The sequence below is a fragment of the Pochonia chlamydosporia genome, chromosome 6, assembly GCF_001653235.2.
Source record: "Pochonia chlamydosporia 170 chromosome 6, whole genome shotgun sequence".
Taxonomy (NCBI): Eukaryota; Fungi; Ascomycota; class Sordariomycetes; order Hypocreales; family Clavicipitaceae; genus Pochonia; species Pochonia chlamydosporia.
Genome location: NC_035795.1, coordinates 75,282 through 91,496, shown reverse-complemented (window position 1 = coordinate 91,496; position 16,215 = coordinate 75,282). Strand labels below are relative to the sequence as shown.

The 16,215-nt window shown below is 42.0% G+C and overlaps 1 protein-coding gene across 1 annotated transcript; it reads right to left on the bottom strand.

Moving 5' to 3' along the window:
- Window positions 1–578: 578 nt before the first annotated feature.
- On the bottom strand, window positions 579–2,377 carry VFPPC_16507 (sugar porter (SP) family MFS transporter; the record flags this gene model as incomplete). Its single annotated transcript, XM_018294260.1, has 3 exons — window positions 579–1,302; window positions 1,369–1,820; window positions 1,886–2,377. 3 exons carry the CDS (start codon window positions 2,375–2,377, stop codon window positions 579–581), a joined length of 1,668 nt encoding a protein of 555 aa, XP_018141292.1.
- Between the last annotated feature and the right edge of the window lie 13,838 nt (window positions 2,378–16,215).

The following is a 16,215-nucleotide window of genomic DNA, read 5'->3' as shown; positions in this document are numbered from 1 at the left end:
CGCCGACGGTGGGTTGAACCATTTACCAGATTCTGCCGCACTGCGCGGCCATCGTCACCGCAAGCGTGTCATTAATTCCAATGCATGAGCATCGCTTTATCTAAGCCCGCTAATTCGTTCTTGAACCTTTTCACGGTTTGAAGTTCTTAGCTACGTATATTTTATTAACGCATCGGCTACCGCTGGATATATTCATTTTATGATGATTGTCCTCGGTAGGTTGGCTCCCTTAGCTGTTGAACAGGATTATACAACGTTACATATTTTGGAATACTGCTTTCTTCATGGCAGAGTGTTCGGATAGCAGAGCGAAACAAATGTGGTACTTGTAGCCAAGGGATACCGTCTTGCTGCATCCTTGTCCATAGCTTTGGACAGCTAAATCGTTATTAATATAACTTGTTATTTAAGGTATCCTTTCTAGAGGATATAAACAACTCTACCCCAAAATGGAATTTAATGACGCCTTATCGCTGCAGAATGCGCCTCGAGGTAGATTGTTCTGTTGTGCAGAACCAATCAACGTCAACAGAAGAGAAACATTTGTTACTTCAACACTTCACGTGGCTGTCCCCGTTTCATTCGGCAAGATTGGTAATCTTTTGCTCAAGGATTTCACTAGTACCGACCGTACTAGCAAAGGTCGTAGTAGGCTTCCACTTAGCAGAGTGACGGGGTGTAGTCTCCTCCATCATCTTATCCACCTGCTCCAGGGACAGACCCTTCGTCTCAGGGACTAAGAAGTAGGTGTAAACCAAGGCACATGTACACAGACCGCCCCAAATAAAGAAGACCGACGATTTCAAGTTGCCCTTATCTTTACCAACCATGTAAGGGGTTATGACCGCAATGATAGTATTCCAAAGCCAGTTAGACGCAGTAGACATGCCAACGCCACGAGATCGAATTGGAAGGGGGAAGATTTCTCCGATAACGATCCAGGCCCCTGGGCCCCAGGTAGATGCAAACCAGAAGATAAAAACAGCAATTAGGGCAATTTGTGCGTTAACAGCAGGAATGTTATTTGCGATATCTTTACCAGGCTTACTAGGGTCCGGGTGGGTATGATTAAACCCAACGGACACTCCGATTGCCGCAACGAGGAACTGGCAAATGAGCATCCCCGTGGCGCCAACGAGAAGAATTTTGCGGCGGCCAAACCGTTCAACAGTCCAGAACGACAAGGGTGTAGAGAAGACATTAATAAGAGTGAAGATAAGGGAAATGAGGAAGGTGTTGCTAATAGCGCCAGTGGACTGGAGGAATGGGGTCGAGTAATAGAAGATAAAGTTAATGCCAGTCCTGGAATAGTAGAGTTAGAACTAATAGCTTATGGATGATTAATTCGTACTGTTTTGGGTGACATACCATTGCTGCATCATTTGAAGAGACGTGCCCAGAATAGTCCGGCGGAGGTTAGAATTAGGCTTCCACAGTCCACCTTTAAAGCAGCTAGCCCAGCTCCCTAGCCAAGCAGTATCGGGGATAAGAGCACGCTCATATTCCTCGTTGGCAACAATTTCGGCAAGTTCGCTCAGGATATATTCTGATGACTTGGGCTGGCCTCGAATACGAGAAAGCGAGTCAATCGCCTGCTGTAACTGCCCCTTCTTAACGAAATATCGGGGCGAGTCAGGAAGAAATAATAAACCGCAACCGAGGATTAATGCCCATAGAAACTGGATAGCGATGGGTATACGGTAAACAGCGGTTGTAGTAAGATCTTTAGTTGCGTATACCACGATAGATGCTAGCATAATGCCAATCGTTATGCAAAATTGGTAGCCTGCTACAAGGGCGCCACGGACTTTGCGAGGACACTAGACACGCCAGTTGTTAGCATGATTTGATTGGCATGGCGATGCAATTAAGAGGTGATACGAACAATTTCTGACATGTACAGGATAACGATAGCCGATTCGAATCCAACTCCAAGACCAGCGATAAGGCGCCCAGAAACAATTGGCCCCAGAGAAGAATTGGGACTAGTTATCATCTGAACAATAACTCCAATCATATAAACACCGCAGCCCATAATAACAGTCCACTTGCGACCGAACCAATCTGCTAAATCTCCAGCAATCAAGGCGCCAAAGAAGGTCCCACACGAAAGAATAGAAACGATCAGAGACGAGTAGTTTTCCGAGAGCTCTTTGTGCCCCGGTCCCATAACTGCATTGATGAAAATGCTGGAACCAAGAACACCATTAATGTACCCAATATCGTAGCCAAAAAATATGCCACCGACGGAGGCGAACGCGCAGAGCAGGTAGGCTTTCCATGTGACCGGCGCTTCGATGTGCTCAACATCTTGCGCGACATGTAGATTGAGGGGCGCTATCCTTTCGGCGTCTGGTTTGCCCGCAAGGTCTGTCATGGCGTAGCAGTTATGACTATGGAGGGTCAGCTGGAACCTGACTTCTCGCTCAGTGTTTTTAAGAAGGTCGTATCAATCAAAGACTATGGGGATGTGAGACAGACAGAAAGACGAGAAAAGAAGTGCTTCCCCTTTATATGTGTATTACTGGCGCAATTCCATGCCCGGCGGAAGTCATGCCCCGTGAGTCCCTAGATTTGCCGCACCATATCGCGTAAGGCTGAAAGTGCATAACTATGTTCAAACAAGGTATGCGATCAATGTCAAGGTGTCAATTAGGTTCATGTCAGCATTCGTTTCCAGAATTCCGTCCAGGATGTGGTTACTCGTGAGTGGTGCGCATCTGCCCCAGTAAGACTGTGGCCAGGCTAACGAAAAGCATTATCACCTACGGCTGATGGCTTGGTGGATCAATGCCATACTTACCAACCGCCTCAATGGGAGAACTGCTCCAGAAAAGTCTAGAAGCCTTGACTTGGCTAATGGAGCTTTTGCTTACTTTACAGCCGCACCAGTCACAATTTGTACCTGGTTGTTAGCCCCCGCAATACCTCGGGGGCAGAGTCGACAACACTATGTCGTACACCGAAGTCCAGCTGTTATGCGCGTGGCAGTAGTACTAAGATGTTAGAGAAGGTCTGACGGTCCCGGCAGCCAAAACCGGCGATACTTGTCGCGGTTTGCGGCAATGGCCAGTGTTGTCCTATTTTACCTTAGTATCAGTTGACATAATCTTTCGGCACCACGAGAACACCGCCGCCGGTTTTGCTGAGACGATTATGCCTGTTCAGAAATAAAGCTGTGGAAGGTGCGACGTGTTTAAACGGACTTCTAGCACGTATTTCACGAAAGTTTGCGACGATCTGTGTTTGGATTATGGTAACGCTTCGGAAAAGTCCCTTGTGCCCTTAAAAAGGCATATCCACGATTAAAGCGTGCAGGTATAATGGCTAATCTGTAGTGGCAAGGTCTATAGCTATCAAGACGGATAGAAGTTTGACTACAAATATGTCCTCAGAATATATGCACTAACGTAAGGCTGCATGGCTTCTAATGGAACTGAAGACCATGCTACTTATGCCATTATGGAGCCTGGAACAGCCGACAGTTGAAGCGGCCGAGGCACCTTGGATAGTTGGAAAGATTAGTCGCAAGTTAAGTTTTGTACGTCGTGAACTCCGGCTCGCAAAATACCTGAGTAACCCATTTCGGGTCTGGGAGCTAACAAGAGGGCAGCGGTACTTGGCCGTTTAGACAACACTAAGGTGCCTGCCTTCTGCACAATCTCCAGTCAAGCCTCTGACACTAATAGCTCCAGAGAATCAGAGACCAGCAAGCAGAACGTATCACCAAGTCGTATTTAGTACCCAGGTAGACATAGCACGGATATATGGATACACAGTTTGTAAGTCTCGATGCTCTCTTCTTACGGGTACGCATCTCGGCACAACGACCCGACGCCGTCAACCTTCCGATATTGAACTCGCATGGACTCATAGCGTCAAGTCGCCCACTTATAACGTTGCTTCAATGCTCTGATTGGGGCGAGTCTGGGGAAAAGCCTTCCAAGTGATCATTTGACGCCGATGGAATCAATTGCAGCAGCGTAATCCATAAAAAATGCGAGAACATTGAAGAGGGCCATTCGCTACGGTGACTGCAGTTGCGGGTTCTTGTAATTGCGACTCCCAGAGTCAAACTTCCCTATTACCTGCCGAACCAAGCTGGGCCTCCATGTCCACATTTAGAAGCTTGTAATGTTCCGACTTGCGCGCCAATGAGAAGTTTCTGATCACCAGCCAGTATGGATGTCCATGGACCCAGGACGCCATTATTTGAAACCCACAGATCTGCCCGAGGACGTGTTTTCGCGGCGGCCGGACCGAGATCAGGCCAGTGGCTGAATGAGGTCATCTGATGTAGTTTTTATTTGCGACCTCATTTTTTTTTAATGTGTGAATTGCGACCCTCAAGCACTTATCGTGTGCCCCTAATTCCATCACGTCGGCAGGAAGTTAATAGCTCACAAGTATGCGACTCAATTTCTAAGCTTTATTCGGCTCACCTGATCTCACTCTATAGAGGTCCATTTTGCACATACGGCTATTCTTTTTGTGCCACTTTATTCAGCTTGCCTGATCTGCAACATCACCAACCAAGGTTAGGGCTCGAGCCAGCGACAAGGGAGTGGAAGCTCTTGTACATCCCGCGGGTTTCAGTTAGAGGTTACAACATTCAAATATCGTCCTTCCCCCATCAAGTCTCAATTTTAACGGTCGGTAGACAGGCGAGCATCTTACACCGTATTTATACCTGACAGTCTCTATGGCCGCTGGGCCACACAGATAGCTACATGTCTGGACGGCCCTTATTGCCCAAGGCTCGAACCCACTACACTGGATAGCCACGTGGACCACATATAAATGGTCCATCTCTAATAAATCCATCTCCTTAGCGCTTAGCTTATATAATATCCATTATATTTGTGCTTAAAATGGATATAGAATTAAATTGAATTGAATTTGGTATCGCCTGTTAGCGCTCTGGTGTAGGCATTAGGCGTGCTAGCTAGTCTTTAATGGTGATTACATAAATCCACCTGCCCTGTAAGCCCTACAGAATGTAACCGGCAGAGTTATTGCGTCTATGCTTTCACGGTAAGCCCCTAAATAGTCCTTTATGTAAATTCCTCTAACTGCAGCAGATATTTGCCTAATAGCTATTTCTCTGTTAGTATTAATACCTGTCTGCAGGATCTTAATGCCTGCTAAGGTTTCCCGTCTACTAATGTATTTCCTTGCGGTTAATTGCGCCTGGTCTTTTCATGGGGACTGAGGAGAGCCCTAATATCTGTAGCAAATGCCTTAATAAAGAAAATATAGGTTATAAATAAGTAGCATTAACTACTTAGGCTAGATACTAGTATAGAGCGCGCTAGGCTTATATAGCCTACTTAGTTTAGTAGTGCTTATTAATCTTTATGTAATAGAAGTCTATAATGCGCAGGTAAACCTTATAGGATCTACCAAGAAACTATCCTATTGCTGCTTTAGGATTAGAGGTTAGCTAAGCCTAGAGATAGTAAGGGACTTTCCTGCAGTAGAAAAGATAGGTAAGCGACTTTTAGCGCTTATAGGGGCACTCTAGGGTTGCCTAGCCTGGGTGGAATCTCTTGTAGTAGTCCGCAAAGTTACTATGGTGTAATTAGGCAGCAAGTAGATATCCTAATAAATAGCGTGGGAGAGCGAGTTTAGGGAGCTTTTATAGCTTAGCAGGCAGGCTAAGCAATAAGTAACCTGCTCTCTCTACTCCTTACTACTATTATTAGTACTCTATAGCTATTTAACCCTTAACCTATCTCCTGCAGTATAAGACTAAGGGAATATGTTCTGGGATAGGGAGATTAGCTCCTTACTTAGCAAGAAGGTCTGCTAGCTTATTTCCAAAGATATTACTATGTCCTAGGCACCACTTAATAGATATCTAATATAGATATTTGTCTCCTACCTTCTAAAAGGCCCTAAAATAGGCCTATAAGAAATCTAGCGCTATTGCTCCTATGCAGTTAATAATAGAAGTATTGTCTATATAGACTATAATTAGTTTATTAGCGAAATTAGTAAGTATAGCGTATTAGAGGCCTTATACCGCACTGTGGATTTCTGCGTTAAAGACTTCTCTGCAGCTAAGTTAGCTAGAGCCCCAGTTAACAAGGCGTCCGTTATAAAATACTATAAATCTATACCCTGCGGTATCTCCTTCTGTCTTAGAGCTATTGCTAAAGATAATATATCCTACGGGTTTGTCCTAGAGCTAGTGCTAGAATTTTAGCATAGCGGTTTCTTTTGGTAGTCTTTTCCCTGTAGCTTTAGTTAGGATGTTATTATTAAAGCGGCGTAGGATAAGCCTTAGTTATTTAACCTCTCCTGCATATGCTGCTATCTAGAGGAGTTAATTGTGCCTCTATAGGGTTTAGCTATATACTGTTAGGTAGATATTCTGGTTAACTTTATGCTGTGCTTATCTTAGCCTTCTAGCAACTAGGTAGGTAGCATCTAGCATGGCGTATCTTAGCGCTATGCGCGCTTAATATTGCTTAAGTATAACGTTTGCTGGCGGGACTCCTACCTCCTTCTAAAGGATAACTTATAGGGTAGTCTTCTAAATAGGTAGCACTATATGGCAGGCCTTATTTAGGATTACTTAGAGCTTTAAGAGTTAAGTTTTAGTTATTATTCTTGCTCTCCTATATATTAACTCTAAAGGGAAGCTAGGGAACTATATGTCTAGCCTGTAGAGGAGTATAGGTAGAGCTACTATATATACTGCTCTCCTAGCTACTGCTGCTAACGTTCTACATACTGTATTATTAATAAACTATAGCTGTAAGATAACCTTACTTGCTTTATGTAACTATTTCTTAATGTGCGTGTTAAAAGTAAGCTTATAGTTAAGCTAGACTCCTAGCTAACGTATTGCCTTCTGTGCCTTAACCTTCTAGCCTTAGTAATAGACTATTAGGGAGCTTCTATTTCTTTTTCTAGAGAAGTGTATAACCTCTATCTTGTCTAGGTTAAAGGAAAAGGCCTCTTATTACTCCTATGCTTCTATTATAGCAATTGCCGCGTTTGCTTTTACAGTAGCCTCCTTTAGACTGTCTCCTATGAAGAGCATTACTATATTATCTGCGTAGCTATACCTCTCTATTGCTTCTAGAAGGGAGTAGATAGGGGTGGTAGCTAGGAGATAGAGAATTAGTAATATTAGCAAGCCTTAAGGGAGGCTATAGGGCAGTTTTGTAGGTTCTATTTTAGCATCTTAGAATCTAACTAGAGCTTTACGGTAGGAGATAAAGTGGTAGATCTACCAAACTAGGAAATCTAGCTATTCTTATTATTAGAGTTATAGGACTAGCCTCTTAGAGAGAATAGCATTAAAGGCCCCTTTAATATCTATTATAATAAGTGTGGCAACCTTGCTATTACCTAGAGCACATTTAATATTATAGATAAGTGCAGTAACTATGTCTGTGGCGCTTTGTTTTAGGAGTGCTCTAGCCTAGTTTAGATAGAGAACCTTATACTTAATAGCTAGGTAGGCAAGATGCTAACTAATTACTTATTTTAGGCCTTTAGACAGGCAGGAAAGAAGGGAGATAGAGCGCTACGTAGAAATATTACTAAGATCTCTCTTATTAAGTTTTAGGATTATTGCTACCTCTGCTATTTTAAAGGGAGTTAGGTAGTATCCTAGAGTAAGGCATGCGTTATAAAGAAGTATAGTTACCTATAAGATGCTTAGCTAGATTGCTTAGAGCATTTTTATTGTAATACTATCTATTCTAGGAGTAGTATTTCTAGTTTTAAGTAGCGCATCCTAGGCTTTACTAATAGGGATATATGCTAAGAAAGGGATATATTAGGTTAGAGATATAGTAGGCATCTATAGATCTAGGATATTATCTAATGCGTCCTGTCTTTTAAGCTTCTCCTTGCGTAGAATATTAGCGCGTTATAAGTTAGTTATATAGACTATACTATTAAGTTAGATTAGGGGAGGTTATAGCTATTGCCTTAGCTTTATCTAATAGGTAACCCGGTAAATATTAGCTAGGTTAGTAATTTCTGTAATAATATTACGCTAGAAGTCTTGCTTTATATAACGGATAGTGCGCTTAAGGTAGACCCTAGCTTGCTAAACTTCCTGTCTATGTTAGCTTTCTGTAGTATATTAGGTAGCGTAAAGATTCTTGTGTGCTTCTTTGCACTCTCTACTCTACCACGGATTCTATTAAGCTCTTCTCCCTTTGCTTACCTGTCTGCAGGCCTTTACTGCGTCTTAGAGAACTTATAGAAGCTATTTAGTAGCATTATTAATGTCTCTTTTAGATTAGATGCACGTTAGTAGCAAGGCAGCCGCGCTAGCTATATGTTTAGCAAAAGCCTTAATCTCCTCTAGTAGAGTAATATAGACTTTTCCTGTGGTTCTAGGGCTGCTTTTATTGTCTAGGATCTCTATTCTAACAGTATAATACAGCAATCTAGTCATAAGATATTCTTCTATAGTTACAGTAGAAGTTATAATATTAGAGAATATTAGGTTAATTATACTAGATCTTTTGTTTAGCCTTAGCATTATAGTTAACATTTCTAGGTTATTTAAAAGGATTAGGTTATATTCTTAAGTCCAATTAAAGATCCTTATACTATCCTATGATACTCTCTAATCTGCCTGCTATAACGGATAAAAGGCGTTTATATCCCCTGCAACTATGCATTAGTTTAGAGGGGTCTATAACTTAATAAGACTTAGCAAAGTCTCTTTCTCTAGCTGGTTGTAAATATTAAGGATTATAGTTCTATTTACTTAGACCTAGAGAAGGTCTTAGTAATATGCTAGGAGAAGTTATTTGGCTTAGATATTCCTATCTATCTATATGTAGGTTAGTACTTATAGCTGTATTAAATTATTAGTCTAACTGTCTACGGGGCTAAAACAGAGAAAGCTAGGATAGTATTATGTTTTATAGAGGCCTTTTTGTGCGTTATAAGATGTATTTAGTTCCTATATAAGTACTATATTATAGCCCTCCTAAAAGGCAAGTTAGAGAGCTATATAGTAGGCTCCCTTGCCTTTATTCACATTTGCTTGGAATATTTTTAGCGTAGTCTTTAGGGGGTTTCTATTTTGCGCGATTCTTATTTACGCCTGTGTGTAGTAATGCATTGTATTTTGCTTGGTAACTAGTCTTATCTTCTAGCAGCTAGTAGAGAGCTGCTAGGCAGCAAGTAAGTGGCTAAAGTTCGCCTAGGTGTACGTACTTTAATAATTTCTTAGGAGGTAGTTTTACTTAGTAGTTCCTAGGCAGTAGCTTTGCTTAGTAGCTCTATATTATTAGTTTAGGGTTATAGTTAAAACTGCTTTTTAATAGTAAAGTACTAGTCTCTAGTTGTGCTGGTGCTAGTTATAGAATTTTGCTTGGTAACTGCGTGCAATATACCCTTCCTAGTGATATAGAAATAGTATTTAGGATTAGAGTGTTAGTTCTGTCTTGTGTTAGCTCCTATTAGGTATAACTGTATTAGTGGAGGTAGTGCTTCTTTAATCTCTTGTTTCTCTGCTTCCTCTTTACCCTCCTCCTCCTCTTCTTCTTTATCTGCTTCCTCCTCTCCTGCTACTTCTTCTTCTGTTTCTTTATTATCCTTTTTATTTTCCCTCTCTTCTAGGGTACCTACTTCTCTCTCTTTGTGATCTATAATATTTGCTAAGTATGTTTCTAGGACCTAGGTTATTTAGACTAGCTCTGTGCTGCCTATCTTGGCATCCTGTAGGGTGCTAGCGTCTTCCTTACCCTCCTCCTTAGCAAGGGGGGGTTAGTTACTATTAGCTTGCTGTATATTATTCTTTTATTTAAATTCTTCTTATCCTAGATGCCTAGCGTAAATAAGCTAAGTCTTTAAGAGTTTCTAGAAGTTACTATAAAGTTTCTATAGGTAGGCATAGCAGTTCTTATAGTTAGCTTTATGTATGCTATAGTAGTTTACGCATTTTATTAGATTATTATACCTGTTAGCGCTATGCGTATTATTCTTAACGCTATAGCATATATAGACTTTTATAGCAATACAGCAAGTTAGCAGGTGAAAGTTCTAATAGTAGGTACACTAAGATAGTTTCTTTGGTTTAGTAAGTTTAAAGGAGTAGCTTTCCTGTCTAAGTAGCTAGAAGTTACTATTTAGCAGCTTAAGGAATAAGATAACTAGTATTACTTTAGTTAGATCCTTATTATTAGGCTTTTATAAGATATACTATTATTCTAGCTTTTGCTCTATTTAGGCTTTAATCTCTTCTTTAATTATTATCTTAAAGTCTAGAAGGGTACTATCCTAAGAGTAGATAGTCTTAGGAAAGTTCTTAATCAGGTAGGTATGCTATAGGATTTATTTCTCTATAATATCTAGGTTAATATATAGGCCCTATTTATTCTACTTCTCTAGAATAAGCTGCTAAATCTTCTTATTCTAAGCTATAATTGCCTATCCTATATTTATTAGCTTAATATCTTGGATGTTCTAGGATATAATAGCAAGCTTGTCCTTTAGTATAAGGCGGATTTATAGGCCCTTCTTAAAGAAAGAGAAGCTACTCTTTAAGCAGAGAAGGACCCTATAATTAGTGTAATTTGCAATAGTTATATTTTAGCGGCAGTAGGGTTGCACGTGCATATCCTCTAGTGCCTAGCGTAAGGCATTTTCCGCGATATTAGTAAAGCTTACTAACTTATTAGTTCTAGTGTTTTCTCTAGCGGCTGGTATTAGTAGTATAGTATTGCTTATCCCTGTGAGTAAGCTTAGGGCGGGGGTATTCTTATTTTCTAGTATAAGTAATTCTTCTGCGCGTACAAACTAGTTCTAATATTAGAGAAGGGTATTCTAAAACTTATTAGCAATATATAGTTTATAACCTGTAGTAAATTTTCGCGTGCAGGCTATTATTGCTTCTGTGTAGGTTCTAAGAACCTTAGCGTGTATATTAAGTCTCTCCTACTATATATTAATAATTTCTTCTGTCTTAGCTTCTAGATTAAAAACTAGGGTTAGCGTTTATATAGCGTTATCCTCTTTTGTAAGGGCTATAAACCTATTAGTTATCCTGTATTATGTAAGGTGCGCGAGCGCACAGACCCCGCTTTGCTACCACTCACGTGTTAACACATAATTGCCGCCATTTAGCTAGCACCTCGCACATCTAGATGTGCGAGGGTAAGCTTAAGTCTTAAATACAACGTACCCTATTGCTGCTACCTAGCTTTATCTACTACTATTACAGTGCTCGTTACAATTCTTAAGCTTCCTTTTAAGCTACCTAGAAGCAATATGGGAACTAGAAGCACGCGAAATACTCCTGTACCTACGGCGAGCACCCAAACAGCCTCAAGTGCAGAAAATACCGCAACCTCCTACCAAGAGACAGCAGTTCCCCTCCTAATTAAGGCAGAGCAGGCAGCTATTCGCGCGCGAATTGCACAGCTAGAGGAACTACAGAAATTACGAGAAAGGGAGGACCAACTGCTCTAACTTATAAATCGCACAGGCAGCCGCTTATCTAGCAATACTATGACAAGGCGTCGGCGAGACTCCTAGGACTCCTTAGGTAGTAGTAGCCAGGAGATCAAGGTTAAGAATATTACAGCTCTCTCTCACCCAACCAACCCGCAAAAGCATAAGATCTGGATAAATAACCTAACCCGTGCCTTTAATAGGGCAAAACGCAAGTACCGTCGCGACTATCAAAAGATCCTCTTTGCCCTCGACCATATAACCTCCACGTGTAGGGCAAGATGGGACCAATACCTTGACGATAAACCGGATAATAAGCGGGGGGAGATTAAAGATAACTGGGATAAATTCCAGGCTTGGACACTTACCCTGCTAAAGGACGCCGCAAATAGGGAAGCCCAGATAGCAATACAGCTTAAAAAGGCCCAACAGCTTAGCGGGCAAAGCCCTATGGACTTTAGCATCTACCTTAATTCACTAGAGAAACACCTAGAAAGACCTAGCGAAAAGGCCCAGGCGCTTACCTTCTTCGCAAAGCTACACCCTAAGCTACAAGACCATATTAACCTATACGCCTTAATAACTAGCCTAGCCCGAGAAGAGGTTGTGCAACTAGCCTAGCGATTCTGGGAAGCAATGCCAGGGAAGAACAAGCAAAAGCAAGAGGAAGCCCCTAATAGGGAAGGGAGCTTTAAGGCTAGCAAGTACCAACCTAGCAACTCGCCAGGAAATCGCTCCTCCTTCCCCTCCACACCGCCACCAAAATACCAGCCTTCTAGCCCAAATAATATTAGGCCTCCCTGGAAACCTTGGTGCTATAACTGCGAAAGCGAGGGACACTTACGCTTAGCCTGCGATAAGCCACTAAAAGACTCGCAAAACGCTCTGGGAAACAGCTAGCAGCAGAAGTAGTCGCCCTTGCTTCTGCTACCTAAAAGGAAGTACCTATGGGGTGCTGCTTTAAGGGCAAGGTAATTATACACGGCCGAAAAGCTATTAATACATACGCAAACCTTAATAGCTGTGCCGCTATAGACCTTATAAGCATCTAATTTGCAAAAGAATACTAACTCCCTAAGGCAACTATAACCGCCCCTATTATACACGCAATTGGCGACCTTGCGGTTCCCTAGTACGGCGTGTATAAAGTCCCCCTTACTGTAATAGACTTGCAGGGGCAGGAGAAGCAGTTCTCTATACTATGTGTTGCTATCGATAGAGACCTAAATCCCTGGGGAAGTCCCCTACTAATTGGGATGCACACACTAGCCGCTCATAGGATACACCTATCCACATACAGCTAAGAATGGTAGTATGAGACTCATAGAGACCGTTTTAAGCTACTTAATGCCCGGCAATTCGCTAGGGAAGCCCGAGATACAGCTTTTGTGTACTCTATATCTGCGATCCCAAGCGAGGATTTATTACCTATAGAGGACGAGGACCTAGCAAAAGGGCTAGGAAATCCAGGGGATATCCTAGCGGAGCTAAGAGCATTCACGGACGTGTTTACAGATGCGCAAGCAAGCATTCTGCCCTCTCACAAGGAATCTGATCATAGTATTGACCTAATATCCAGCACAACGCCACCATACGGTCCCATCTACCCTCTCTCTTAGGGAGAGCTAACGGAATTGCGGCAATACCTTGAGGATAACCTAGCGAAGGGACGGATAAGACTATCTAAGAGCCCAGCAGGGGCCCTAATCCTATTCGTGCCGAAGAAAGACGGAACGCTCTGACTGTGTGTTAACTATAGGGGACTTAATAAGATAACAGAAAAGAATCGCTATGTATTACCCCTAATTTTAGAGATCCTAGATAGGTGCTAAGGAGCTAAATTCTTCTCTAAGATTAATATTAAAGATGCCTACTATTAAATTCGCATTAAGGAAGGGGATAAGTGGAAGACCGCTTTTAGGACTTGCTATAGCCATTACGAATATCTAGTAATGCCCTTTGGGTTAACTAATGCCCTAGCTACCTTCTAAAGCTACATCCACCAGGCTCTAAGGGGGCTAGTTGACACCATTTGTGTAGTATATCTGGACGATATCCTTATCTTTTCTAAGACTAGGGAAGATTATACCAAACACATACAATAAGTACTAGAGAGAATAAGAGCAGCAGAGTTATTTGCTAAACCCTTAAAATGCTCCTTCTACTAGGACTTAGTAGAGTTCCTAGGGTTTATCCTCTTAATTAACGGGATATCTATAGACTCTCAGCGAGTTAATACTATCCTATAATGGAAGGAGCCTACCACTTATTAAGAGGTATAGGTCTTCCTAGGATTCTGTAACTTTTACAGGCGGTTTATACAGGGATACTCTGGTATTGCGGCACCATTAAACGCCCTTATGAAGGGTAGCTAACAGGGGACTAAGCTAGGGCCTATTATACTAGGAAGCAAGGAGAAACAGGCGTTTACTCGCCTAAAGGCTGCCTTTAAGGAGGCGCCTCTCCTCTGACATTATAATCCAGAACTCCCTATACGCATAGAAACAGATGCCTCTAATTTTGCTATGGCAGGCATCCTCTTACAGCCGGATATTCGGGGGCAATATCACCTAATAGCCTTCTAGTCTCGGAAATTTACAGACACAGAAAGGAACTATGGGACGCTAGACTAAGAACTACTTGCTATAGTAGAGTCATTTAAGCACTAGCGATATTATGTTGAAGGGGTAGCTAACCCAGTTAAGGTTCTATTAGACCACTAGAACCTTTAGACTTTTATGCGTTAGCTAAGGTTAAATAGGAGACAAGCACGCTAGTGCATATTCCTAACGCCTTTTAGTTTTATCATTAAACATCAGGCTGGGAAGTCTAACCCTGCTAATAGGCTATCTAGGAGGCCAGATTATACTAGCGAACCTATGACAAATAGGGAGCTATTGCCAGACCTTAAGAGGAAAATAGCACCTACTTAGGTAGTAGAAACTATACCAATGCATTAAAGAAGACATAGCGAAACGCTAGGAGCTACTAGCTCTATCTTAGTTAAAGCTAGTAAAGAAGTTCTAGTGCCCGCTACTTAGGGAAATACAGCTCTTATAGCTTGTGTGACGGCTAAAGATACAGCGACTACGCTCCAAATTAATAACTAAATTAGGGAGAAAGTAGGGTCTATACAGACAGTCACAGTAGAGAAGGTTTAACAAGCTCTTAGGCTGCAACCTACCTATGATAATGAACTGGCTAGGCTACTAATAGAAATACTACTTAAGGCCCAAAAGGAAGACGCTAAACTGCAAAGGCAGGCTAGTGTAGATTCCACAGGGAATAGCAGGAGAAAGAGTGGTGCCTATACTTATACTATAAGTAGCCTAATATTATATAATAATAGGGCTATTATCCCACGGGAACCTAGCCTTAGGCAAGAGCTATTGCGGCTATATCATGATAATCCGCTAGCAGGTTACTTTAGAATAGAAAGAACTATTAACCTGCTGCAGAGGCATTTCTATTAGCTTGGAATAAGGGCTAAAGTTAGGGACTATATCGCTAGCTGCGCTACCTGCCAAGGGGTTATTGCTAGACGGCATCGCCCATACAGATCCCTTAAATCCCTACTAATACCCCGGCGACCCTAGGTTAAAATCTCAATGGATTTTATCACAGGATTGCCTGCAAGCTATTATAATAACCAAGAGGTTAACGCAATCCTAGTGATAGTGGACCAATATACTAAGTATTCCCTCTTCCTACCTATATCTACTACTATTAACGCTGCAGACCTTACAGAGCTATTCCACAAGGAAGTAGAACTTCGCTTTAGAGCCCCAGAGGGGATCATATTAGACAGAGGGCTAGTCTTTACTAGCAAGTTCTAGGGAGACCTCTGCTATATATCTAAGATAAAACGCAGGCTATTAACAGCTTTTTACCCCCAAACTAACAGGCAGACAGAGCGAATAAACCAGATAATTGAGCATTATCTACGGTGCTTTATAGGCGAAAACCAGGTTATCTGGCCACTATTACTGCTACAAGCACAATATGCTTGCAATAATGCTACTAGTAGCATAACTGGCTATATACCTCACTATGCCTTAATGGGTTACACGCTAGAGTTTTGCCTTGCTCTTAAGGCCGAGAGCTATAGGGTAGAGGTGCCTAGCGCTAGGGACTATGTTTAGAGACTCCAAGAAGTCCGTGGAAGACTAAAGCAACACTGGCAAAAGGCTGTGGAAACACAGGCAAAATACTATAATAAGCAGCACTAACCTCTCACTCTAAACAGAGGAGACTTAGTAGGGCTTACTACAAAGAACCTCCGGTTTAAGAAAGAGAAAAGGAAGCTAATTCCTCGTTATGTCGGCCTATTTTAGGTCCTTAAAGCTATTGGCAAATAAGCATACCGACTAGCTCTGCCTAGCTAGTATAGCTGCCTCTATAATGTGTTCCCTATAAGCGCGTTAGAACCCTGGAAACACCGGCGAGAAGCAGGAGAGAAGCTACTCCCCATGCCTAACTTAGACGATAACAATAATAAGTATAAGGTGGAGGAGGTCAGAGATCAGAGAACCTCTTAAGAAGGTACCCTATACCTGGTGAAATGGAAGGGATGGCCTTCGGAATACAATTAGTGGGTGCCTGCTAAAGACATGCACGCGCCTCTCGCCATAGCAGCATACAGACGGGGAAAAGGCAGTAGAAAAGGCGGCAAAACGTCACAATGACACTGGCCAAAGGAGACGGAAAAATCATGCAAAAGGCGTCGCGCCACCAAAACTCTATTTCTGCGGAACTACCGCTATCTACCTAGCGAAAAAC